At 66.4% G+C, this 27,350-nt stretch overlaps 1 protein-coding gene across 1 annotated transcript; it reads left to right on the top strand.

Annotated features, from left to right (window-relative positions):
* Positions 1–463: 463 nt before the first annotated feature.
* Positions 464–27,350, top strand: TRPM5 (transient receptor potential cation channel subfamily M member 5). Its single transcript, XM_054661885.1, has 26 exons — positions 464–1,041; positions 1,334–1,464; positions 2,061–2,241; positions 10,573–10,739; positions 11,094–11,096; positions 11,367–11,547; positions 13,176–13,240; positions 13,410–13,601; positions 13,939–14,041; positions 15,743–15,861; positions 16,296–16,646; positions 16,720–16,860; positions 16,929–17,052; positions 17,561–17,706; positions 18,179–18,291; positions 18,541–18,633; positions 18,755–19,013; positions 19,538–19,656; positions 20,024–20,156; positions 20,265–20,439; positions 23,878–24,031; positions 24,490–24,671; positions 25,057–25,189; positions 25,761–25,833; positions 26,259–26,325; positions 26,822–27,350. Exons 2-26 carry the CDS (start codon positions 1,348–1,350, stop codon positions 26,926–26,928), a joined length of 3,498 nt encoding a protein of 1,165 aa, XP_054517860.1. The 5' UTR covers positions 464–1,041; positions 1,334–1,347; the 3' UTR covers positions 26,929–27,350.

The following is a 27,350-nucleotide window of genomic DNA, read 5'->3' as shown; positions in this document are numbered from 1 at the left end:
TGGCGCCAGAGGCCTAATGGGGAGGGCCTCGGCCTTAGCCTCTGCCCCAAAGCCAGCCCCAGGGGTCCCAGGACACACTCCCTCTCATCTCTGAAGCTCCCCCCAACTCCTGTATCCCCTCCTGGGGTCACAGGTGGGCCCCTTTCTAGGAAATGAAGGTTTTTACAGAACGGTCCATTGTCTTCTCACAAAGGGCTTCTGTGGTGGACACAGCCCAGAGCGCCTGGGTACAAGGTGGGCACAGGAGAACCAAGGGACAGCCCTGTGGGATCAGGAGCTGCCAGGTAGCCCCAGGTCGGACAGGGTAGGGTGGCTGGGGGCCCACGGAGACCTCTGCCCAGCGGCCTGTGACCCGACGCGTGGTTCCAGGATGGCAGACGGAGGAGCAGGTGCCCTCGGCCTGCCAGGGCTTGTCCTCAAGCACCAGCTTCCAATATTGAGTTTTCAGAGGAGCAATCGGAGGGAGGTGGGACCAAGCCAGGCCGAGGTCAGCCAGGCTGGGGCTGGGCAGCTGACAGATGAGGCTGTGGGCAGGGGCGGAGCCAGGGCGCTGAGGGGCCAGTGCCGATCCTTGGATCCCTGCCACATAGAGAGGGGCTGAGATGCCCGACCTCACCGGGCAGCTGGGAGACATGAGCCCCATGAGGGTTGAGGGAATAGGGCTGAGGCGCACGCGGCCTCTTCTACTCCCGCTTGCTGATGCCGGAGCACCACGGGAATAGCTCTGCCGCTGATGCTGTGTGGGCCGGGGCAAGGCCTCCTCTCTCTGTGTGTCCTGGGCCTCCTGGACCTCCTGGGCAAGGAAGGTGGTCTCTCGTCCACGCCGCCTCCTGCACTTGAGCTGAGGGCACCTGTCTCACCTTTTCACCTCTACCCAGGTGCACCCAGGGTCTCCACATCCCTGTCCTGGGAGCGGGTGGGCTGTGTGGCCAGGGGACTGCAAGGCCTCTGCTGAGTCTTTCGGAGTTTCCAGGTCATCCCCACAAAAGTCCTCTGGAGAAGTGTCTGCAGGTGTGGCCGACCTGAGGTGCCCTGAGTGGGGTGAGTAGAGGAAGCAGGCGCCGACAGCGGAGCCCCACACATCCCATCCTCACCTGGGAAGGAGCTTGGTTGGAGCGGTGCTACAGCGAGTGTCGGAGCTGCAGGGGGTCGCTGGGCAGGGCCTGGCTGGAGAGAAGGTCCCTGGGGCAGAGATGCCTGGGGGCAGTCCCCAGGTCTCCTTGTGCATGTTGGCTGGAGAGGGGCTTCCCAGGGGAAAGCAGAGCCAGCCCCCCGAGGGGAGGGAGGTGGGGATGGGCCTTCACAGCCCTCAAGGGCCAGGGTATCCCTGCAGCTGTAGAGGCCACCATGCAGGATGTCCAAGGCCCCCGTCCCGGAAGCCCCGGGGATGCTGAAGACCGGCGGGAGCTGGGCTTGCACAGGGGCGAGGTCGACTTTGGAGGGTCTGGGAAGAAGCGAGGCAAGGTAGGGGCAGGCCCCAGGCCTCAGGTGATGTCTGCCTTGACCTGGAACCCATGGGCCCCCATTTCCTTCTCTGGAAGCTGAGTGCCAGGGTCCTCCTCACCCCTGGGGTCTGCTCCCCTGGGGCCATATTCAGAGCCCCCAGACAGGCAGAGTTCCAGAGCTGGAAGGAGTGGCTCTGGCCGGCCTCCTACCTCCCTGCAATAACCGGGACCCCTGAAGTCCCCCCGAGAGATTTGGAGGTGCAAGGTCAAGTGCATCCAGGGCCCTACCTCTGTCCAGCACCCTCGGCTCACTGAGGGGGATGCCAGCCCAGAGAGGGGTCAGGACTGCCCAGGTCACACAGCAGGTCAAGGCAGGACTGGCCCTATCCCAAAAGGGATATTGGGGGCCACTCTCCTCCTGCTACCTGCCCCCAATGCCCAGCACCTCCCCGGTACCCCGTGTCCAGCCCCCTTGATGCCCAGCACCTCCCAGTGCCCAGTGTCCCCCCATGCTCAGCACCTCCCCAGTGCCCCCTTGTGTCCAGCCCCCCCCAATGCCCAGCAGCTCCCATGCCCCGTGCCCCGAAAGCCCTGAGCTGCAGACCCGCCTTGCAGTTTGTACGGGTGCCGAGCGGAGTGGCTCCGTCTGTGCTCTTTGACCTGCTGCTTGCTGAGTGGCACCTGCCGGCCCCCAACCTGGTGGTGTCCCTGGTGGGTGAGGAGCAGACTTTCGCCATGAAGTCCTGGCTGCGGGATGTGCTGCGCAAGGGGCTGGTGAAGGCGGCTCAGAGCACAGGTGAGGCCCCACCCGGCACAGGCAGTGCTCCCACCCCACACAGCAGCCCGACCCCCGACTCTCCCCCCACCCGGCACAGGCAGCGCTCCCACGCCACACGGCAGCCCGACCCCCTGACTCTCCCCCTACCCGGCACAGGCAGCGCTCCCACCCCACACGGCAGCCAGACCCCCTGACTCTCCCCCCACCCGGCACAGGCAGCGCTCCCACCCCACAGGGCAGCCCGACCCCCTGACTGTCCCCCCCACCCGGCACAGGCAGCGCTCCCACCCCACAGGGCAGCCCGACCCCCTGACTGTCCCCCCTACCCGGCACAGGCAGGGCTCCCACCGCACACGGCAGCCAGACCCCCTGACTCTCCCCCCACCCGGCACAGGCAGCGCTCCCACCCCACACGGCAGCCAGACCCCCTGACTCTCCCCCCACCCGGCACAGGCAGCGCTCCCACCCCACACAGCAGCCCGACCCCCGACTCTCCCCCCACCCGGCACAGGCACTGCTCCCACGCCACACGGCAGCCCGACCCCCTGACTCTCCCCCTACCCGGCACAGGCAGCGCTCCCACCCCACACGGCAGCCCGACCCCCTGACTCTCCCCCCACCCGGCACAGGCAGCGCTCCCACCCCACACGGCAGCCCGACCCCCTGACTCTCCCCCCACCCGGCACAGGCAACGCTCCCACCCCACACAGCAGCCCGACCCCCTGACTGTCCCCCCCACCCGGCACAGGCAGCGCTCCCACCCCACAGGGCAGCCCGACCCCCTGACTGTCCCCCCCACCCGGCACAGGCAGCGCTCCCACCCCACAGGGCAGCCCGACCCCCTGACTGTCCCCCCTACCCGGCACAGGCAGGGCTCCCACCGCACACGGCAGCCAGACCCCCTGACTCTCCCCCCACCCGGCACAGGCAGCGCTCCCACCCCACACGGCAGCCAGACCCCCTGACTCTCCCCCCACCCGGCACAGGCAGCGCTCCCACCCCACACAGCAGCCCGACCCCCGACTCTCCCCCCACCCGGCACAGGCACTGCTCCCACGCCACACGGCAGCCCGACCCCCTGACTCTCCCCCTACCCGGCACAGGCAGCGCTCCCACCCCACACGGCAGCCCGACCCCCTGACTCTCCCCCCACCCGGCACAGGCAGCGCTCCCACCCCACACGGCAGCCCGACCCCCTGACTCTCCCCCCACCCGGCACAGGCAACGCTCCCACCCCACACAGCAGCCCGACCCCCTGACTGTCCCCCCCACCCGGCACAGGCAGCGCTCCCACCCCACAGGGCAGCCCGACCCCCTGACTGTCCCCCCCACCCGGCACAGGCAGCGCTCCCACCGCACACAGCAGCCAGACCCCCTGACTCTCCCCCCACCCGGCACAGGCAGCGCTCCCACCCCACACGGCAGCCAGACCCCCTGACTCTCCCCCCACCCGGCACAGGCAGCGCTCCCACCCCACACAGCAGCCCGACCCCCTGACTGTCCCCCCCACCCGGCACAGGCAGCGCTCCGACCCCACAGGGCAGCCCGACCCCCTGACTGTCCCCCCCACCCGGCACAGGCAGCGCTCCCACCCCACAGGGCAGCTCGACCCCCTGACTCTCCCCCACCCGGCACAGGCACTGCTCCCACCCCACACGGCAGCCCGACCCCCTGACTCTCCCCCCACCCGGCACAGGCAATGCTCCCACCCCACACGGCAGCCCGACCCCCTGACTGTCCCCCCCACCCGGCACAGGCAATGCTCCCACCCCACACGGCAGCCCGACCCCCGACTCTCCCCCTACCCGGCACAGGCAGCGCTCCCACCCCACACGGCAGCCCGACCCCCTGACTCTCCCCCCACCCGGCACAGGCAGCGCTCCCACCCCACACGGCAGCCCGACCCCCTGACTCTCCCCCCACCCGGCACAGGCAACGCTCCCACCCCACACGGCAGCCCGACCCCCTGACTGTCCCCCCCACCCGGCACAGGCAGCGCTCCCACCCCACAGGGCAGCTCGACCCCCTGACTCTCCCCCTACCCGGCACAGGCACTGCTCCCACGCCACACGGCAGCCCGACCCCCTGACTCTCCCCCTACCCGGCACAGGCAATGCTCCCACCCCACACGGCAGCCAGACCCCCTGACTCTCCCCCCACCCGGCACAGGCAGCGCTCCCACCCCACAGGGCAGCTCGACCCCCTGACTCTCCCCCTACCCGGCACAGGCACTGCTCCCACCCCACACGGCAGCCAGACCCCCTGACTCTCCCCCCACCCAGCACAGGCAGCGCTCCCACCCCACAGGGCAGCCCGACCCCCTGACTGTCCCCCCCACCCGGCACAGGCAGTGCTCCCACCCCACACGGCAGCCCGACCCCCTGACTGTCCCCCCACCCGGCACAGGCAGCGCTCCCACCCCACACGGCAGCCCGACCCCCTGACTGTCCCCCCACCCGGCACAGGCAGCGCTCCCACCCCACACAGGAGCCCGACCCCCGACTCTCCCCCCACCCGGCACAGGCAGCGCTCCCACCCCACACAGCAGCCCGACCCCCGACTCTCCCCCCACCCGGCACAGGCAGCGCTCCGACCCCACAGGGCAGCCGGACCCCCTGACTCTCCCCCTACCCGGCACAGGCAGCGCTCCCACGCCACACGGCAGCCCGACACCCTGACTCTCCCCCTACCCGGCACAGGCAGCGCTCCCACCCCACACGGCAGCCCGACCCCCTGACTCTCCCCCCACCCGGCACAGGCAGCGCTCCCACCCCACACGGCAGCCAGACCCCCTGACTCTCCCCGCAACCCGGCACAGGCAGCGCTCCCACCCCACACAGCAGCCCGACCCCCTGACTCTCCCCCAACCCGGCACAGGCAATGCTCCCACCGCACAGGGCAGCCCGACCCCCTGACTGTCCCCCCCACCCGGCACAGGCAATGCTCCCACCCCACACGGCAGCCCGACCCCCGACTCTCCCCCCACCCGGCACAGGCAATGCTCCCACCGCACAGGGCAGCCCGACCCCCTGACTGTCCCCCCCACCCGGCACAGGCAATCCTCCCACCCCACACGGCAGCCCGACCCCCGACTCTCCCCCCACCCGGCACAGGCAGCGCTCCCACCCCACACGGCAGCCAGACCCCCTGACTCTCCCCGCAACCCGGCACAGGCAGCGCTCCCACCCCACACAGCAGCCCGACCCCCTGACTCTCCCCCAACCCGGCACAGGCAATGCTCCCACCGCACAGGGCAGCCCGACCCCCTGACTGTCCCCCCCACCCGGCACAGGCAATGCTCCCACCCCACACGGCAGCCCGACCCCCGACTCTCCCCCCACCCGGCACAGGCAATGCTCCCACCGCACAGGGCAGCCCGACCCCCTGACTGTCCCCCCCACCCGGCACAGGCAATGCTCCCACCCCACACGGCAGCCCGACCCCCGACTCTCCCCCCACCCGGCACAGGCAATGCTCCCACCGCACAGGGCAGCCCGACCCCCTGACTGTCCCCCCCACCCGGCACAGGCAATCCTCCCACCCCACACGGCAGCCCGACCCCCGACTCTCCCCCCACCCGGCACAGGCACTGCTCCCACGCCACAGGGCAGCCCGACCCCCTGACTCTCCCCCTACCCGGCACAGGCAGCGCTCCCACCGCACAGGGCAGCCCGACCCCCTGACTCTCCCCCCACCCGGCACAGGCAGCGCTCCCACCCCACACAGCAGCCCGACCCCCGACTCTCCCCCCACCCGGCACAGGCACTGCTCCCACGCCACACGGCAGCCCGACCCCCTGACTCTCCCCCTACCCGGCACAGGCAGCGCTCCCACCCCACACGGCAGCCCGACCCCCTGACTCTCCCCCCACCCGGCACAGGCAGCGCTCCCACCCCACACGGCAGCCCGACCCCCTGACTCTCCCCCCACCCGGCACAGGCAACGCTCCCACCCCACACAGCAGCCCGACCCCCTGACTGTCCCCCCCACCCGGCACAGGCAGCGCTCCCACCCCACAGGGCAGCCCGACCCCCTGACTGTCCCCCCCACCCGGCACAGGCAGCGCTCCCACCCCACAGGGCAGCCCGACCCCCTGACTGTCCCCCCTACCCGGCACAGGCAGGGCTCCCACCGCACACGGCAGCCAGACCCCCTGACTCTCCCCCCACCCGGCACAGGCAGCGCTCCCACCCCACACGGCAGCCAGACCCCCTGACTCTCCCCCCACCCGGCACAGGCAGCGCTCCCACCCCACACAGCAGCCCGACCCCCGACTCTCCCCCCACCCGGCACAGGCACTGCTCCCACGCCACACGGCAGCCCGACCCCCTGACTCTCCCCCTACCCGGCACAGGCAGCGCTCCCACCCCACACGGCAGCCCGACCCCCTGACTCTCCCCCCACCCGGCACAGGCAGCGCTCCCACCCCACACGGCAGCCCGACCCCCTGACTCTCCCCCCACCCGGCACAGGCAACGCTCCCACCCCACACGGCAGCCCGACCCCCTGACTGTCCCCCCCACCCGGCACAGGCAGCGCTCCCACCCCACAGGGCAGCCCGACCCCCTGACTGTCCCCCCCACCCGGCACAGGCAGCGCTCCCACCGCACACGGCAGCCAGACCCCCTGACTCTCCCCCCACCCGGCACAGGCAGCGCTCCCACCCCACACGGCAGCCAGACCCCCTGACTCTCCCCCCACCCGGCACAGGCAGCGCTCCCACCCCACACAGCAGCCCGACCCCCTGACTGTCCCCCCCACCCGGCACAGGCAGCGCTCCGACCCCACAGGGCAGCCCGACCCCCTGACTGTCCCCCCCACCCGGCACAGGCAGCGCTCCCACCCCACAGGGCAGCTCGACCCCCTGACTCTCCCCCACCCGGCACAGGCACTGCTCCCACCCCACACGGCAGCCCGACCCCCTGACTCTCCCCCCACCCGGCACAGGCAATGCTCCCACCCCACACGGCAGCCCGACCCCCTGACTGTCCCCCCCACCCGGCACAGGCAATGCTCCCACCCCACACGGCAGCCCGACCCCCGACTCTCCCCCTACCCGGCACAGGCAGCGCTCCCACCCCACACGGCAGCCCGACCCCCTGACTCTCCCCCCACCCGGCACAGGCAATGCTCCCACCCCACACGGCAGCCCGACCCCCTGACTCTCCCCCCACCCGGCACAGGCACTGCTCCCACCCCACACGGCAGCCCGACCCCCTGACTCTCCCCCCACCCGGCACAGGCAATGCTCCCACCCCACACGGCAGCCCGACCCCCTGACTGTCCCCCCCACCCGGCACAGGCAATGCTCCCACCCCACACGGCAGCCCGACCCCCGACTCTCCCCCTACCCGGCACAGGCAGCGCTCCCACCCCACACGGCAGCCCGACCCCCTGACTCTCCCCCCACCCGGCACAGGCAGCGCTCCCACCCCACACGGCAGCCCGACCCCCTGACTCTCCCCCCACCCGGCACAGGCAACGCTCCCACCCCACACGGCAGCCCGACCCCCTGACTGTCCCCCCCACCCGGCACAGGCAGCGCTCCCACCCCACAGGGCAGCTCGACCCCCTGACTCTCCCCCTACCCGGCACAGGCACTGCTCCCACGCCACACGGCAGCCCGACCCCCTGACTCTCCCCCTACCCGGCACAGGCAATGCTCCCACCCCACACGGCAGCCAGACCCCCTGACTCTCCCCCCACCCGGCACAGGCAGCGCTCCCACCCCACAGGGCAGCTCGACCCCCTGACTCTCCCCCTACCCGGCACAGGCACTGCTCCCACCCCACACGGCAGCCAGACCCCCTGACTCTCCCCCCACCCAGCACAGGCAGTGCTCCCACCCCACACGGCAGCCCGACCCCCTGACTGTCCCCCCACCCGGCACAGGCAGCGCTCCCACCCCACACGGCAGCCCGACCCCCTGACTGTCCCCCCACCCGGCACAGGCAGCGCTCCCACCCCACACAGGAGCCCGACCCCCGACTCTCCCCCCACCCGGCACAGGCAGCGCTCCCACCCCACACAGCAGCCCGACCCCCGACTCTCCCCCCACCCGGCACAGGCAGCGCTCCGACCCCACAGGGCAGCCCGACCCCCTGACTCTCCCCCTACCCGGCACAGGCAGCGCTCCCACGCCACACGGCAGCCCGACCCCCTGACTCTCCCCCTACCCGGCACAGGCAGCGCTCCCACCCCACACGGCAGCCAGACCCCCTGACTCTCCCCCCACCCGGCACAGGCAGCGCTCCCACCCCACACGGCAGCCAGACCCCCTGACTCTCCCCGCAACCCGGCACAGGCAGCGCTCCCACCCCACACAGCAGCCCGACCCCCTGACTCTCCCCCAACCCGGCACAGGCAATGCTCCCACCGCACAGGGCAGCCCGACCCCCTGACTGTCCCCCCCACCCGGCACAGGCAATGCTCCCACCCCACACGGCAGCCCGACCCCCGACTCTCCCCCCACCCGGCACAGGCAATGCTCCCACCGCACAGGGCAGCCCGACCCCCTGACTGTCCCCCCCACCCGGCACAGGCAATCCTCCCACCCCACACGGCAGCCCGACCCCCGACTCTCCCCCCACCCGGCACAGGCAGCGCTCCCACCCCACACGGCAGCCAGACCCCCTGACTCTCCCCGCAACCCGGCACAGGCAGCGCTCCCACCCCACACAGCAGCCCGACCCCCTGACTCTCCCCCAACCCGGCACAGGCAATGCTCCCACCGCACAGGGCAGCCCGACCCCCTGACTGTCCCCCCCACCCGGCACAGGCAATGCTCCCACCCCACACGGCAGCCCGACCCCCGACTCTCCCCCCACCCGGCACAGGCAATGCTCCCACCGCACAGGGCAGCCCGACCCCCTGACTGTCCCCCCCACCCGGCACAGGCAATGCTCCCACCCCACACGGCAGCCCGACCCCCGACTCTCCCCCCACCCGGCACAGGCAATGCTCCCACCGCACAGGGCAGCCCGACCCCCTGACTGTCCCCCCCACCCGGCACAGGCAATCCTCCCACCCCACACGGCAGCCCGACCCCCGACTCTCCCCCCACCCGGCACAGGCACTGCTCCCACGCCACAGGGCAGCCCGACCCCCTGACTCTCCCCCTACCCGGCACAGGCAGCGCTCCCACCGCACAGGGCAGCCCGACCCCCTGACTCTCCCCCCACCTGGCACAGGCAATGCTCCCACCCCACACGGCAGCCCGACCCCCTGACTGTCCCCCCCACCCGGCACAGGCAATGCTCCCACCCCACACGGCAGCCAGACCCCCTGACTCTCCCCCCACCCGGCACAGGCAGTGCTCCCACCCCACACGGCAGCCAGACCCCCTGACTCTCCCCCCACCTGGCACAGGCAATGTTCCCACCCCACACGGCAGCCAGACCCCCTGACTCTCCCCCTACCCGGCACAGGCAATGCTCCCACCCCACACGGCAGCCAGACCCCCTGACTCTCCCCCTACCCGGCACAGGCAATCCTCCCACCCCACACGGCAGCCAGACCCCCTGACTCTCCCCCTACCCGGCACAGGCAATCCTCCCACCCCACACGGCAGCCAGACCCCCTGACTCTCCAGGCCATCACGAGAACATTTCCCGAAACTCTCGGCCCGTCCTCTGCAGTACCCACAGGTGCAGCAGTGCCTACGTACTGGACCAGGACCTCCCCCAGCTGGGCCTGGCCCTTCCTTAGAGCTGCCCCTCCACTAGCAGGGCCCATGGGCTGCCATGAGATGTCCCTGCTCCCACTCACCTGGGACCAGAGCACCCGGGTGTATACAGGGTGGGACCCCTTGGGGAAGCAGTCAGGCCGCCAGCTGCAGGGGCCAGAGTCCAATGGCTGGGCTGTTTTTTGAGGCAGCTTGGCCTATACAACACCCAGGAGAAAAGGACTTGAGGTTTCAGGATCCCTCACTAAAGAAATGACTGTGGCAAACCCAAAGAGATCTTCCAGCCAGCAAGGGCCGAGGGCTTTGTCATTTGGAAAAACATCCTGGGATTCTGGCCCAGCAGAGGCAGCTGGACAGAGTTGTGTCGGATGTGTCCCGGAGGGAGCCCGGTGGGGGCACTGGACCCCAGTTTGTGCGCTCCAGGTGGGGTGGGGGTGCCACTTCACAGGTTCTGGGCCCAGCCAGTTCTGCTGCTGAGCAGCCTTGGGTGGGTGCCTTGCCCTCTCTGGGCCTCGGCTTCCCCACCCCACCGTGAGGCATTCCCCAGCACCCACCCCTGGCTCCCAGGTAACTGGCTGCTGATTGGGCCTAGGGGTTAGGGCGTGGGGCCAGCTAGGGAAGACCTGGGGCGTGCGGCACAATGAGGCCCTCTTCCATCCCCACAGGAGCCTGGATCCTGACCAGTGCCCTCCGCGTGGGCCTGGCCAGGCATGTCGGGCAGGCCGTGCGCGACCACTCGCTGGCCAGCACGTCCACCAAGGTCCGTGTGGTTGCTGTCGGCATGGCCTCGCTGGGCCGCGTCCTGCACCGCCGCATTCTGGAGGAGGCCCAGGTGCACGTCCAGCTCCCAGCACCACGACCGCTGGGGGCCTGGAGGCAGGGGCTCAGAAGGGTTTGGGCAGCGGGCAGAGCTCTGGGAGGACAGGACTCGAGCTGGAGGAAGAGCAGGGAGCGGGCAGAGCCAGCACACGGCCGGCAGGTGGCAGTACCGCATAGGGAACGGCCAGTGTAGAGTGTGGCGCGGGCCCTCACCCCCTCCTGTACCACACGGGCCCAGGCCCCAAGCCCTTTCCAAGCCTGGGCAAGCAGCTTCCGTCCCCCATGCTGGGGTCTGTCTAAGGCACTACCGAGGGAGGCCCGGGCAGCCCCTGGTGGATGTTTGGACGCCAGCCCTAGAGTCGGGAAGGAGGTGCTCCCGGCAGCCTGGGCTGTCTCCATGGTTCTGTCTAAAAGAACCCGCTCCCCACCGCCCCTGCCCCTGACTGTCGAAGGAGGGTCCCCGGGCCCCAGCTGTTCGTCCCTCCTTTTGTCTGAAGGGTGGGGAAACCAAGGCTCAGGCAGAAGCCTTGTGCAGGGCCCCATGGCGTGGTGTGCACGGCCTGGCAGGGAGGATCCCGCAGCGGGACCCAGCCCAAGCTGCCTCTCGAGGGCTCAGCCTCGTCTCCCTGAATGGGTGCAGGATTTTCCTGTCCACTACCCTGAGGATGACGGCGGCAGCCAGGGCCCCCTCTGTTCACTGGACAGCAACCTCTCCCACTTCATCCTGGTGGAGCCAGGCCCCCCGGGGAAGGGCGATGGGCTGACGGAGCTGCGGCTGAGGCTGGAGAAGCACATCTCGGAGCAGAGGGCGGGCTACGGGGGTGAGACACGCCCCAGCCACCCAGGGAAGCTGTTGGTGGGCAACTGCCTTGGGACCAGTGGGGATCCAGGGACCCGCCTGTGGGAGGGTGGGGGTGACCGCCAGGGAGAAGGGGGAGGGCTTCCCAGGCAGAACGCACCCCGCATGCCTGAGCACCGAGACCTGGGCCGTGGGGGCCTGGGAGGAGGAGCTGTCTGGGCAGAGTGGTGAAGGAGGCACAGCTGGACAGAGTGGCTCTGACTGGACAGTGACATTCCCACCAGAGCAGATGCAGTTCTGTTTTCACTGGGCCTTGCCGTGGTCAGAGGCTCCGGGACTCTAAGAGGCAAAATGAGATCGTGAGTTGAAAGAGGGCTACTTCCCGCCGCCAGGCGTGAGGTATGCTGCCGCCAGAGGGCAGCGTCACCCGAGAAATGGGCACCTCTGGCCAGTCGCACGTTCAAAAGCTGGACTTACTAAGAAAACGCTAGTGTGTAAATAATATTCATAAACAAAGCATATAATTATTTATAACACCTATGAACAATATACAATATTTAGAAACAAAATTGTAATTTCTTGGCAAGGCCAACTGAGCCCTCTGTTGTTTTTTTTTTTTTTTTGAGGCAGAATCTCACTCTGTCCCCCATCCCCCAGGCTGGAGTGCAGGGGTGCAATCTCGGCTCACTGCAGCCTCCACCTCCCAGGTTCCAACAATTCTCCTGCCTCAGCCTCCCGGGTAGCTGGGATTATAGGCATGTGCCACCATGCCCAGCTCTTTTTTTTTTTTTTTCCCAGTAGAGACGGGGTTGCACCATGTTGGCCAGGCTGGTCTTGAACTCCTGATCTCAGGTGATCTGCCTGCTTTGGCCTCCCAAAGTGCTGGGATTACAGGCATGAGCCACTGTGCCGGGTCAACTGAGCACTCTTTAGAATTGAAAACACAAAGTCTCGTCAAACTCTGGGGACACAGGCAGAGGGTCTGGCTCTGCTCTGCGGAAGCCCTGCTGGCCCGGGCACCGTTTGACCAGGCCTGATTTATCCTCCAGATTCAATCAGGAGGCACCTTTCAAAGTCAGGGGCCCGCCTGGGAGCCCAGGTCCCTGTGGGTGATTCTAAGACACCTCCAGGCAGTTCACTCCCTCACAGAAGACAGGGGCAGGTCCAGGCCTCTCTGGGGGCTTCACATATAGACGTCTCATTTCCAGCTTCTGTTTGGGGGAGAAACCTGAAGACTCCCTCCTGTACCTCTTCAGTTTGCTGAGTGGTCAGGCGCAGCCCGCCCAGCAGAGCTCCCTCGATGGTCGAGATGCTGCCTCTGCCATGCTCAGCATGAGCGCGTGCAGTGTGGCGGTGCACCTGTGGGGCTGGGTGCTCAGTTTCTTCCACGTCACTTTGTGTTTTAACAGCCATATGCCAGCTGTTGCCACAAAGTGCACGTGCTGGGTAGTGTAGGTTAGCATTGGAGCCCTCGGCCCTCCTATGGCAGGGGCTGTAATAAGCAGCCTGTGTCACGTGGCCCAGACGAAGCCCACACTTTATTCGGAAGAGCCAGCTTTTGGCCAGAAAATGTGGTGGCCTGAGAGCCTGAGATCCGGGTGGTCACCCCAGGCGGAGGGTCCTCAGGCCTCACGGGTGCCCTGTCCACAGGCACTGGCAGCATCGAGATCCCTGTCCTCTGCTTGCTGGTCAATGGTGATCCCAGCACCTTGGAGGTAGGGGCCTGGCTGAGGCCCCCTGGCTGGCCGAAGCCTTGTGGAGGGGTGCGGTGGGTTCCGGGCACCCCTGGGACAGGGCTGGAAGGGATGGGGGCACCCCTGACACCTGCATCCAGATGTCGTCGGGCTAATCTGGGGTCCGCTCTCCCCTCCCTCCCCGTCTCAGAGGATCTCCAGGGCCGTGGAGCAGGCTGCCCCGTGGCTGATCCTGGCAGGCTCGGGGGGCATTGCCGATGTGCTTGCTGCCCTAGTGAACCAGCCCCACCTCCTGGTGCCCAAAGTGGCCGAGAAGCAGTTTAAGGAGAAGTTCCCCAGCGAGCATTTCTCTTGGGAGGACATCGTGCGCTGGACCAAGCTGGTATGTGCTGCCCCCTCCCCTGTCCTCCCGACCCCTCCTCCAGGGGTGGGGCTGGTCCTCTGGGAGAGCTCCTGCAATGCAGCCTCCAGCCCACTCCTCCCACCTCAGGCTGCTGGGCCCCCCACCCACTCTCGCTTCAGGCCCACAGGGAGCAGAGAGACCCAGGCAGCCCCTTGGTCTGCGGGTGGTCCCAGGCCGGGCCCGGTGGGCGGTGGGCATGCAGGCTGCAAGACTTACCTGGGGACGCTGCCTGTGCCTATGCTGGTGTCGACCACAGCCTGCCTCTGCCCCCGTCCTGGCTGAGGCGGCCCCATGGGGGCTCTGTTCTGGTGCCCAGCTGCAGAACATCACCTCACACCAGCAACTGCTCACCGTGTACGACTTCGAGCAGGAGGGCTCCGAGGAGCTGGACACGGTCATCCTGAAGGCGCTGGTGAAAGGTGAGGGCGGGCAGGGTGGGCAAGGCAGGCGCCATCGGGCGGCTTCATGCTCAGAGCCGCTTTGGGGTTTGGCAGCCTGGCCAATGTTTGTGACGCTCGGCCGCCTGCCCCTTCCCAGGAAAGATGACACATGATTCATGAAGCTGTCTGTATTCGGCAAGTTTTATGACGTGTTTTTTACCACAACTTAAAACTATACTTAAAGCTCTCAATTCAGTGGTATTTTTGGGGGGGGGGTTGTTTTTTGTTTGTTTTGGTTTTCGGTTTTTTGAGAGGGAGTCTCGCACTGTCGCCCAGGCTGGAGTGCAGTGCTGCAATCTCGGCTCACTGCAAGCTCCACCTCCCGAGTTGAAGTGATTCTCCTGCCTCAGCCTTCCAAGTAGCTGGGATTACAGGTGCCCCCCACCATGCCCGGCTAATTTTTTGTATTTTTAGTAGAGACGGGGTTTCACCGTGTTAGCCAGGATGGTCTCGATCTCCTGACCTCGTGATCCGCCTGCCTCGGCATCCCAAAGTGCTGAGGTTACGGGCGGGAGCCACCGCACTAGCCAATTCAGTGGTTTTTAGTATATTCGTGAGGTGGGGCGACCATCACTTTTATCTAATTCCAGAAGCCTTCATCGCCCCAGAAAGAGCCCATACCCCTTGGCACTCACTCCCCATTTCCCCCAGCCCCTGGGAACCATCGATCTGCTTCCTGTCTCTATAGATTTGCTGACAGGCATTTCGTGTCCATGGTTCCCTGCAGGCAGCGGGAGGGTTTGACGGTTCCTCCGTGTTGAAGCGTATGCTATTCCATGCTTCATTCCTTTTGTAAGGCGGAGTCAGTTTCCAGCCTGTGGACAGACCGTGGTTGATGCGTCTGTTCACCCGCTGATGGAAAATTTTGATGAGCATTTGATGTGCTTTTTGCTGGAGACGAACGCGTGCTGAAGGGCTGGATGCTGGCAGGCAGACACAGCCCCAGCAGGGAGGGGCGCTGCTAAGCAGGGGCTGGGGACACCTTGAGTGAGGGGACGCTCTGGGAAGGGTGTCTGGACTGCGGGTGGCTCTGGGTTTAGAAACCTCACCAGGACAAGGAGGTCAAAGAAACCCCCCCCCGTTTAGGAACTCCCCCACCTCTTCTCACCAGTCTCAGTTTGGTCCCAGTGGCCTGAGAGAGGCACCGTAGTCTTACGGGGTCCATGGTTGTGGAGGCTGAGGCTGGTGAGCCTCACGTGCGAGTCTGGTGAGGAAAGCCGTTTCCAGCAGGCGCACCCAGCCCAGGTGCTGCAGGCCCCCCTTGAGTGACCCTGGTGACTCACCAAGTCATGGCCAAATGCCCTTGCCCGTGGAGGAAACGTGGCCCAGCTTGCTCCCCCGACAACATCCAGGAAGGGTGTCCTGGACCTTCAGTGCCAGGAAGTGGCCTCGAGGCCCAGGTGTTAGCTGGGGTACCCCCGTTGCAGCCGAGGAAGTTGCCTCACATGGGAGCAGACGGGCCGTCCCGACGCAGACCAGGGCAGCATGCTTTCTCCTGCGGTTTGTACAAAGTCTCGTGCCTCCTGCTGGTGCTCAGAGGTGGCGCATGTGCCCCCTCAAGTCCCAGTGTGAAGTTCCCGTTTCCACGTCTCTAGGCAGCGCACCTTTGGGGACCCTGTGCCCCGGCTCTGTGAGGCCCTCAGCTCCACCCTCACCAGTGCCTGCCTGCTCTGCCCACAGCCTGCAAGAGCCACAGCCAGGAGCCTCAGGACTATCTGGATGAGCTCAAGCTGGCCGTGGCCTGGGACCGCGTGGACATCGCCAAGAGTGAGATCTTCAATGGGGACGTGGAGTGGAAGGTGCCTCCCAGCCCTGCCTACCCGCCTCCCCATCATGGCACTGCCCAAGCTGCCCACGCTGCCTGCTCCTGCACCCTGCGGGCTGCTTGGCTGAGCCCGTTCTGCCCAGCTGTCCCAAGGTCCGGGGCAAGACCAGGCCACGGTTCTGCCCGGGCTTCTGCCTCGCTCACTGGCCCAGGCAGAGCTGGCTGGGTGCCGGCTGTCCCCAAAGCCCAAGGGGGTTGTGACACCCTCAGCATTTGCTCACGACTGGCCCCTCTGTGCCCGCCCCAATGCAGGGGGCAGGCTGGGGTGCAGGAGAGCGAGAGGGTCTGCGTGACCTGGCCCTGGGGATGGATCCCCATGCTCCCTGCTCTCTCCTTCCTTGGACCCCCTCCTCCTGTCTCTCGCTCACTCTCTTGTCCCCCTTCCCTCGGGTGCCCATGGCCGCCAAGTCCTGTGACCTGGAGGAGGTGATGGTGGACGCCCTGGTCAGCAACAAGCCCGAGTTTGTGCGCCTCTTTGTGGACAACGGCGCAGACGTGGCCGACTTCCTGACGTATGGGCGGCTGCAGGAGCTCTACCGCTCCGTGTCACGCAAGAGCCTGCTCTTCGACCTGCTGCAGCGGAAGCAGGAGGAGGCCCGGCTGACGCTGGCCGGCCTGGGCACCCAGCAGGCCCGGGAGCCACCCGCGGGGCCGCCGGCCTTCTCCCTGCACGAGGTCTCCCGCGTACTCAAGGACTTCCTGCAGGACGCCTGCCGAGGCTTCTACCAGGACGGCCGGCCGGGGGGCCGCAGGAGGGCGGTGAGCGGGGGCTCCGTCGGGATGGAGGGCGAGGCTGGGGCCGCAGCAGGAGGCCGACGCCCGTGTCCTCCAGGAGAAGGGCCCGGCCAAGCGGCCCACGGGCCAGAAGTGGCTGCTGGACCTGAACCAGAAGAGCGAGAACCCCTGGCGGGACCTGTTTCTGTGGGCCGTGCTGCAGAACCGCCACGAGATGGCCACCTACTTCTGGGCCATGGTGAGCCCAGGCCGCGGGCCCAGCGCGGGGGCAGGGGAGGGGCGGCCTCCTGAGACCAGGTCTCGTAGGGCCAGGAAGGTGTGGCAGCCGCACTGGCCGCCTGCAAAATCCTCAAAGAGATGTCGCACCTGGAGACGGAGGCCGAGGCGGCCCGAGCCATGCGCGAGGCGAAATACGAGCAGCTGGCCCTTGGTGAGTGACCGGCGGCTGGGGCCAGGCCCGCGCGGCGGGGGAGGATGTGATGGAGGGGTCGGAAGAAGGGTCCTGGGCCTCGCCAGGGCTGCCTGTTACCGCCGTGGGGCTCCAGGTGCCCTCAGGGGCCTCGTCTGTAGGACAGGACATACGGCTCTGCCTGGGGTGGAGGCGGCCCCAGACCCTGAGTGTGGGACCGCTGTGCATGTGGTGAGGAAGATACAGCCTCACACCCCGGGCATACACTGGGCCCTGCCGCAGGACGAGGGACGTTTAGCGTGGCAGAGGTTCCCTTTGTCCTGCTGGGGGAGGGACAGAGCCGGAGAAGGACGGAGGTTCAGGAAGGGCCCGGAGCAGGCCGGAGGGGGCAGAAGGCCTGGCTGGGCCCTGCGTGTTGAACGCAGGGTGCGGCTGCAGAGCCCAGGTCTGGGCAGGGGATGGAGGAGGGGCGTCAGGGGCCGGGCCGGGCATCGGCATCTCGTCCTAGCGGCCAGGGCCTCGGGGGCAGACCTCTTCTCCGAGTGCTACAGCAACAGTGAGGCCCGCGCCTTCGCCCTGCTGGTGCGCCGGAACCGCTGCTGGAGCAAGACCACCTGCCTGCACCTGGCCACCGAGGCTGACGCCAAGGCCTTCTTTGCCCACGACGGCGTTCAGGTGAGTGCCAGCTGTCCTCGAGGAGAGCTGCCAGGGGGTGGGGTGGGCGGGCGAGCTGGGCCCAGCTTGAGTTGACTTCCCAGCCTGCAGCTGCCCTGTCACTCCCGTCCTCAGCACAGAGGGGGCGGGGTGGGGCTTCTGTTCCTGGAAGGCGCCCACCTGGCTTCCTCCACCAGGCACACTCCTCCTGCCTCTGGCCTCAGTGGAAGTGGCACTTCCTCCTCTCAGTCCTCCCCAACCCCCAAGCCCAATCTTTTCCCTAGTGAAGGGTACAGCAGCTCAACCCACACCCCTGGGATGAGTGGCCCAAGGAGCACATGCCCACCAGGACGGGGGCTCCGGGAGGGAGGGCTGGGCTGGGCACCCCTTCAGCTCACCTGGGCCAGGCACCTGGGGGAAGGGCATTCCTGGGGCAGGGCGCAGCCTGGGCAAAGGTGCAGAGTTGGAGCCAACAGTTTTGCCTTCACCTCAGGCCTTCCTGACCAGGATCTGGTGGGGGGACATGGCCGCAGGCACGCCCATCCTGCGGCTGCTAGGAGCCTTCCTCTGCCCCGCCCTCGTCTATACCAACCTCATCACCTTCAGGTGGGTGAGGCCTGTGAGCTGCCCGGCCAGGACAGGCAGCAGTGCGAGTGCCGGAGCTACAGGGAGGGCCTGGGCCTCGCAGGTGCTGGTGGTAGCCTGACTCTGTAGCCCCCAAGTCCAGCCTCCCTGTGGGTCCCACTCCCCACAGCCCCTGCATCCCAGTGGGCACTTTGATGGCCGAGCGCCTGGAGCCAGGCAGGCGCCTCTGGGAGCCCTTCCTGCGGGCCCTGAGCTCTCTTGTGCTTGCAGTGAGGAAGCTCCCCTGAGGACAGGCCTGGAGGACCTGCAGGACCTGGACAGCCTGGACACGGAGAAGAGCCCGCTGTATGGCCTGCAGAGCCGGTGCGAGGCACAGGGCCAGGCAGGGTGGAGGGGACTGGCGGGTGGTGGCTGGGAGGCTGGACTCTGGTGGGGCACCCGGCTGGGCGCCAGCCTCACCACTGCGAACTTCTCTGCGGCACAGGGTGGAGGAGCTGGTGGAGGCGCCGAGGGCTCAGGGTGACCGAGGCCCACGTGCTGTCTTCCTGCTCACACGCTGGCGGAAATTCTGGGGCGCTCCCGTGACTGTGTTCCTGGGGAACGTGGTCATGTACTTCGCCTTCCTCTTCCTGTTCACCTACGTCCTGCTGGTGGACTTCAGGCCGCCCCCCCAGGGCCCCTCAGGGCCCGAGGTCACCCTCTACTTCTGGGTCTTTACGCTGGTGCTGGAGGAAATCCGGCAGGTCGGTGGCCACACTAGCCTAGGTCCCCTCCACTCTGCAGCTTCAGGTTGGGCAACCTAAGCTGGGTCCTGCCCTCGCGGGGTGGGGCTCCCCAACTGTAAAACAAGAACAGCATGGGGGCCTCCCATCTTCCCAGTCACCAGCGGCCATGATCCTGGTCAAAGACCGAGCCCTGAGCCCTGCTCCAGACTGAGCATGACCATGGTCTCCCTCGTCAGAGTCTGAACCCTGACCTGTATCACGGACTGAGTCCAGACACTGCATAAACTGATCCCTAGACCCTGGGCACAAAGAGGCCCTGGCCCCAAGTGGAGACTGACCTCACCTTCTGTCCCCAGACAGCCCTGGAATAGCTTCAATGGACCCCTAGTCCCATTGGTAGCCTCGGCCCTGGTCATAGATGGAACCCTGATCCCCATGGCACACTGAACCCTGATCCTTACAGATCCAAGCTTGTCCAGGTAGGGCTGTCCCCAGCGAGGGCGGCTGGACAGCTGTCAGTGGACTGCCCGCCTCCCTCCCAGGGCTTCTTCACAGACGAGGACACACACCTGGTGAAGAAGTTCACACTGTATGTGGGGGACAACTGGAACAAGTGTGACATGGTGGCCATCTTCCTGTTCATCGTGGGTGTCACCTGCAGGTCTGTGGGGCCCAAAGGCCGTGTGGCCTCAGGGCGGCTTGTGGGCAGGCTTCCAGATGAAGCCACTCGGGTTGGGTGTGGCGGTGGCGCTTGTGGTCCCAGCTACTCAGGAGGCTGAGGTGGGTGGGTCACTTGAGCCAGGGAAGTTGAGGCAGCAGCAAGCCGTGATCACGCCACTGCACTCCAGCCTGAGTGACAGAGCAAGACCCTGTCTCTTAAAAATAAATAAACAAAAGATGAAGCCACTCAGGGCCCAAGGAGTCCTGGCCTGGCCCTGGCCCTGCCCGCAGCCAGCATGCTGTGTGCCCCTGGGGAAGCCTCTGCCCCTCTCTGGGCCCCGCAGCCGCATCAGCCTCCCGTCCTCCAGGATGCTGCCGTCGGCGTTTGAGGCTGGCCGCACAGTCCTCGCCATGGACTTCATGGTATTCACGCTGCGGCTGATCCATATTTTTGCCATACACAAGCAGCTGGGCCCCAAGATCATCGTGGTAGAGCGCATGGTGAGCCCCCGGGGGCCCTGGCCCTGGCCCTGGAGGGACAGCAACCCCCTGCCTGGGCCCCACCCGGCTGGCCGCTGACGTCCCTCTCTCTGCCCCTGCCCCGTGGAGATGAAGGACGTCTTCTTCTTCCTCTTCTTTCTGAGCGTGTGGCTCGTGGCCTACGGTGTCACCACCCAGGCGCTGCTGCACCCCCATGACGGCCGCCTGGAGTGGATCTTCCGCCGGGTGCTCTACCGGCCCTACCTGCAGATCTTCGGCCAGATCCCACTGGACGAGATTGATGGTTTGCACACAGCCAGCGGGGGCGGGGGCAGGGGCAGGGAGAAAGTGGAGCCCTGTGTGCACAAGCCCTGGGCATGAGGCTCTCCAGAGAGGTCTGTTGGGGCCATGGAGACCCCAGCCTGGAGCAGAGATGGGAGAAGTGGCTGAGGCCTGGTCCCCAGGCCCCCCACACCCCAAAGGGCCAGGCCTGGTTCCCGAGGTAGAGGCAGCTCCAGTCACGGAGCCCCGACCTGGGGCCTTGGGCTGGGAAGGAGACACAAGGAGACCCCAAGGCAGCCAGGGCTGCCTCCTGCTTGGGGAGGCCAAGCAGCAAGTCTTGCTCTGGGGGTGGTCTATCGGTGGGAAGGGATAGGCAGGCACTAAGGGCACAGAGTGGGCCCAAAGGCTGTCCCAGCCATCATCCGGGGTCTGGGCCCTCCAGCTCTCCTCACAGCCCCTGGCCTCTGCCCTCCCACAGGGCCCTGCTTGGCCTAGGGCACCCACCAGAGCCCCTACGCCGTCCTGCTGGCAAGGCCCCTTCGCCATGAGGCCGCTCCTAAAGGCACCCTGGCTGCTCCTGGGGACCCACCCCAATGTGTGTGTGTGGCCTGCCCATGCCTGTGGGTGTCCCCAGGCCGACCCCTGTAGCTGGCTGGGGCTGGTGGAGGCTCTGGAAACTTTTTCATAAGCCAGTGCAGTGGGGAGGGGGCGGGGGTCAGAGCCGCTTGGCCATGGGGGCCTCTGTAGTGATGGGTTGGTGGGGAGCTCTGGGGTGGGGCAGGGACCTGTGCAGGCCCCTGGGATGGCTGGGACTCAGTGAGGAGCCCCATCCTGGAAAGGGACGCACTCCTCTGGGAAGGTGGACCAGCAGCCAGCCCGCCCCTGGGGCCCTTGAGGGGTGCCGCAGACTTGGAGACCCGGCAGAGAAGGTGCAGGGAAACATTGCTCAGGCGGTGTCAGGCGGCTGGGGCTGCCCGGCACGGGGCAGTCATGGCACAACGTGCTGCCCAGGCCTGACCCCGACCTCTGTGGAGCGGCGCTCAGGACCCTCGATAAATATTTGTTGAGGGGATGATGGCCAGACCGGAGCAAACACAGGCCTCCGGGGACAGGCGGGGGCGACTCCGTGATGGAAACCGCCTCTCCCAGCGCGGCTCATTTCCTTGGGCTGTTTTCTCAGCCCCCGCAGCCCCTCCTGACATTTTGGTGTTTGCTCATCACAGGCATTCATTTTCCAGGCCATTAGTTTAACCAGACCCTGCCTGCCTGCGACCCCACCTCGCCCTCACCATACGGCCTCCAGCACTGCCCGTCCACAGGGCCCCTCGGGGCAGGAGGAGCTCTAGACGGGCGCCTCCAGCCAGGGCAGGGTTGGGGGTCCCCTCTTTCTTGAGTGGCTGCATCTCTGGTGGGCCAGTCTCAGTGACTCGTATGAGGAGACAGGCCTGGCCATAGCCTCCTTCTCGATGGGAGAAGGCAGGGAAACAGACTCCCGAGGGGCCCCTGCTCCGAGTGCTGCCTCAGGGAGGTCTGCGGTGCTGCGGGGATCTCAGAGCCCCGTGCTGAAACGCCTGCAACAGGGCCAGCCCCGGCCGCCCACTGAGAGTCTCAGACTTGTCACTTCCCCTCCCTGAGCTGCAATTCCTTGGGCTCCGTTCAGCTGCCAAGCAAGTATCTGGGCCCTTCAGGTTGAACCCCAGCCACTCACTGTGAGCCAGCCCCTCATGCTGCTAGGCAGAGAGTTATTCACTAACACATGCTGGGCTGAGAGGGAGACTGAGGCTCAGACAGTTCCTGTACAGCCTGCAGTTCTCCTCAGAGCCCAGAACAGACCCCTGCCCCACTCTGCACTCATGCCGAGCCGGAGCTGGGGTTGAGCTGTGGTGACGAGCTTGTTCTCTGGGTCTCCAGGCCCCAGGGACAATTTAATTTCCAGCCCGGCCTGGTGGCGCCTTCCCAAATCACAGAGTCGGGGAGGGTGTGGGGGTCTCATTCCTCAGAGCTGCTTTTATCAGACAGATTTACGGCTTCACAAACAGGCTCTCCAGGCTGGCCCCGGCCCGCTCCTCCAGAGTGCAGGGAGGAGAGGGGTCATCAGTCGGCCCAGGAACAGATTCATGGGCTGGAGGTGGCCAGGGCGGACAGAGGAGGGGCAGGCCTAGGGTGGGAGCGTGGGGAGGGCTGGCGCTCACTGACTGCCAGTGCACACACAAACACTCAATAACTCACACACGGGCCAACGCGTCACACTAACTCACTCGGGAGAAACAAGGCAGGAATTCACCCTAGGAGGGAGAACGGACCCCTCCAGCTCAGGACCCAGGCACAGAGGCAGGAATCTGGGAACAAGGAGACCCCCCAGAACCCACCGCAGGGCAACCTGGAGCTGGCAGGCACTAAGATACACTTGAATGTGCCTGTGTGTGCCAGTGTGCTCACACGCAGACTCACACATGAGCATGTGTGCCAGGCACATCCAATCACATGTACAGGCTCACACAGACACACGCCAGTGTGCAGGCTGGGGAGGGAGGAGAGAGCAGAGCTCCCATTCGGATATGGAGGGGATATGTGGTCCTGGACGGCCAGGGCACGCTCTGGCCTCTGGCTGGGACCCTGAGCACCCTGACACCCACTGCGGCTCCTTCCTCCCTCCTCCCTCCTCCTGCCCTGCAGGCTGGGGTGGGGTGAGGGTCCAGGGTTGAGCCCTACAAGGGAGAAGCAGGTGTGAGGGTCTGGTTTTAAGGGACTGGAGTGAGATCTGCCACCCCTCCAGGGTGTCCCTGCCCAGGGCCGAGGGAGCTCAGCCTGCAAGCTCCCAGAGTGTGCTGCCTGAAGAATGTTCTTGACTTGAGTGGCCCAGTGCGGGATCGGTGCCCTCAGGGCTTGCAGCAAGCCCTGTCCGGAGCCTGCTGGCTCAATACATTTTGGAAAGGTGGCGGAATTACTCCCCAGCTTGAGGTATAATCACAGGCATTAGTGCTGTAGAGGCTCTGAGAAGTCCTGGACCCCATCTCCCTTTCCTCAGCAGCTCTCCCCAAACCTTCAACAGCAGAGGCTTTTTTCGGAGGAGGGGTGGAGGTTTCAATACATGCAACAACCAGCAGAAACCTGGGTCCCGTGACCCCTCTGTCCCCCACCTTCCATCCCTCCAGGGGTCTTGGCTCCACTTCCAGGGCCTGTGATCTTGGCTGACTCCAGCCCCTGGTGGAAGCTCAGCAGACATGGCAGAGGGGGCCCAGGGTGGGGCTCACCACCCGTCTGGTTCTGGTTTGCTGTGATGAGGGTTTCACTGCTAAAACCCAGGCCGTCCTGGGTGAACTGGGACAGTGGGTCACCCAACCAGCACCCCATCCCCTGGGTTCAACACCAGGACTAAGCGCTCTATCTCGGGGCATTTGCCTGAGGCCGCCCTTGTGGCTGCCCCCGGTCTGGTCCCCACAGCACCCTTGCTTTCCAGAAGCCCGTGTGAACTGCTCCACCCACCCACTGCTGCTGGAGGACTCACCATCCTGCCCCAGCCTCTATGCCAACTGGCTGGTCATCCTCCTGCTGGTCACCTTCCTGTTGGTCACCAATGTGCTGCTCATGAACCTGCTCATCGCCATGTTCAGGTGACTCCACCCAACCCCTGGAGGAGAGAGCCCTGGAGCGGAGGGAGCAGAGGGTCATTCCCCAACACCGCCTCCTTTGCAACCCACCTGGTGTGCCGCAGAGGGTGGGGCTTGGTGCCTCAGGGCAGATAGAAGGTGGCATAGCGTGGACTGCGGGGCTTTGCCTGCCCAAGACCGGGAACTCTGTGGGCCACCCTCCCAGTCCCAGGAAGCAGGGCCTGGGTCTTTGGGGGACCGGTGCTGTGGCAAGAACTCTGGGCTTGTCCAGGAGAGCAGAGTGGACAGGGGAAGACCCAAGGAGAGTGGACCCCTCGTGACACACCCTAGAGGCAACGCAGAAGCAGTGCTGGGCCTCGGTTTCAAAAAGGGCTCCCCAACAGCAATCAGGGTGCAGGGGGATGCGTCCCCCAAGTGGTCGTGGGGAGCCGGTAGGTGACGGCTCGGCTGTGCCCCTGCAGCTACACGTTCCAGGTGGTGCAGGGCAATGCAGACATGTTCTGGAAGTTCCAGCGCTACAACCTGATTGTGGAGTACCACGAGCGCCCCGCCCTGGCCCCGCCCTTCATCCTGCTCAGCCACCTGAGCCTGGCGCTCCGCAGGGTCTTCAAGAAGGAGGCTGAGCACAAGCGGGAGCACCTGGGTGAGGCCGAGCACAAGCAGGAGCACCTGGGTGAGGCCGAGCACAAGCGGGAACACCTGGGTGAGGCCGAGCACAAGCGGGAGCACCTGGGTGAGGCCGAGGTGGCGGGTCCCAGGGCGGGGCTGTGCGCTGGAGGCAGGTCTGGAGAGACCTGGACCCCTCCTCAGCCCTGTGGGTCCTCAGCTGGGCTCTGTGCAGGCTGGCACAGCTGAGCCCGTCCACCTGCAGCTTGGCCGTCCTTGCACAGGGCTATGCTTGCCCTCCATCCCTGGCTGGGCCCCACTCACTCCTTCTGCCTGGCCCACCTCGCCCCGGGACCAGGCCTGGGCTCTGCCACTGACGCCCACATGCTCTAGTAATGCTGGCTGCCACCTGGCTTTCCCAGAGAGAGACCTGCCAGACCCCCTGGACCAGAAGGTCATCACCTGGGAGACAGTCCAGAAGGAGAACTTCCTGAGCAAGATGGAGAAGCGGAGGAGGGACAGCGAAGGGGAGGTGCTGCGGAAAACCGCCCACAGGTGCGGGGGCCTGTCCTGATCACTGGTGGGTATCGGGCTGTCTTTAAGCGGGGATGTGCCGTTGGCGCCAGTGACAGAGGATCTGAGCTGGCGAACTGAAGCTGAAGGGGTAGGGGCAGGGCTCTGGCCGAGCCCAGGGGCCTAGCTTTCCAGCCTGACCTGTGCAGGACCCTGCTGGGATGCCTGGCCAGGCAAAAAGGGACCGTGGCGCCAGTGACCGTGGCGCCCTCCCTGCTGTGGTCTCAGGAGTGGGACTACCCACCCCTGGCTTCCCTCCAGCCCTGGCTCCAGGGGCCTGTCCCCACCTGCCTGCCCTGCACCGTCTTTCTGGGTGGTGCGCCCAGGCAGGGACGGCACCCTAGCCCTACTGGGAAGGCATAGAGCGCTCTGTACTGCACCAGGTGCACTTTGAGGGGTCCTGGTGCCACCAGATCTGGGCATGAGGGAGGAAGGGAAAGGGCCAGGGCACTCCAAACTCGGGCACACAGGGAGGCCTGGGGGGATGGGGAGGCTCCCCACACGCAGAGCGCCGCGTGGCCATCCACAGCCTGACCGCCTGCTCCTGCCGCAGAGTGGACTTCGTTGCCAAGTACCTCGGGGGGCTGAGAGAGCAAGAAAAGCGCATCAAGTGTCTGGAGTCACAGGCAAGCGAGCCCCGGAGCTCCTCTCCCTGATGGGAGGCGGGTGGCTGCGTGGGGCTACTGGGATGGGTCCACAGCCCTGCCCGGTCACTCACAGAGATGAGGCAGGCCAGAGCCAGGACAGGAGCACCCCAGTGGGCAGAGGAGCGTCCTGGGGAAGACAGGCCATCCCCACCTGTACCTCCTCCCACCCTGCCACTTGGGAGGCTACAGCCTTAAATGAGGGGTCTTAAATGAGGGGTCTCACATCTTTCACTCTACACGCCTCATGGGAGCCTCACTCACCCCTGCCTGTGAGCGGCAGCTCTCAGAGGGAGGAGTCACAGGGCAGCGGGGGCCCTGGCAGGAGAGGGGAGATGGGGAGGCTGCTTGTCCCCTGCTGTCCTGAGAGAGCCCTGGAGCTTCCTGGACGTGTTTCCCTTCTCCAGATCAACTATTGCTCGGTGCTCGTGTCCTCCGTGGCCGACGTGCTGGCCCAGGGTGGCGGCCCCTGGAGTAAGCCTGTTTGGGGAGCGTGGGATGAGGGTGGGCATGGGCACCCACTCTGCAGCGGCTGGTGGGAGCAGCTGGGGGGCTGTAGGCTGTGCTGTGTGCTCTGCCTTCCCTGCCTGGCCTGGGAGTCTCAGGAGGCCTTGGCTGGACACGGTTCTTCAGGGTGGTGTGGGTGCCCTCTGATGGAGCCCCTGCCTTGGCCAGGGCCGAATGTGGTTCACCCAGACTCTCGAGGCTCTGCCTGGCGTGGGCCCTATTGGACTGTCCTGCTCAGCAAGCAAACGGGCCCCTCGGCCTCACGGGGGCTGCTTTCCTAGTCCCAGGAGTGCAGGCGGAGGCCTGGTTGTCTCTGGGCTCCCCATCTTCCCCAGGCTGGCCTGTGGGGACTCACTCTGAGAGCCACGGCGTCCTGGCCCTTGCCTCTGAGCCAGCTACCTCTCCCCTTCCTGGGCCTGCCTTGCTGGTTCCCACCGCTCAGGGGGGCCTTCCTTCCCAGCAGGCTCTCAGCACTGTGGCGAGGGAAGCCAGCTGGTGGCTGCTGACCACAGAGGCGGTTTAGATGGCCGGGAACAACCCGGGGCTGGCCAGCCTCCCTCGGACACCTGAGCTGCTTGGCCTGCCACATGTGGGGCCACCTCTCCTCAGCTGGCCACCCTGCACGTTGTGCACTTACCTTTGCCGACCTCCAGCGGAACCCCCCAGGGGGCACCAGCCCCCCAGCAGACAATGGCCCTCCTGGTGCCTCACCACAGACCCTCACCCAAAGGAACCGCTCCTTGTCCCTCCTGGCCTCCCCGGAGGCACAGCAGTGTCATGGGGCTGTCTCCCCTGACAGGCACAACTCCCCGGGCAGAAAACATGCCCCACCGCGTCCCTACCTGGAAACTGACCAGCCTGCACTGTGGAAAAGCTGGCCCTGTGGCGTGACGGGGGAGCACCCCCATCCAGACTGCGAAGCTGCTCTGGGGTCTGCACCCACCCCTGCCCTGACTTGTGTTGCCTGACAAGAGACTCATCTTTTTTTGAAA

The sequence above is a fragment of the Pan troglodytes genome, chromosome 9 (genome assembly GCF_028858775.2).
Source record: "Pan troglodytes isolate AG18354 chromosome 9, NHGRI_mPanTro3-v2.0_pri, whole genome shotgun sequence".
In the NCBI taxonomy this organism is placed as follows: Eukaryota; Metazoa; Chordata; class Mammalia; order Primates; family Hominidae; genus Pan; species Pan troglodytes.
This window is presented reverse-complemented; position numbering and strand designations above follow the sequence as displayed.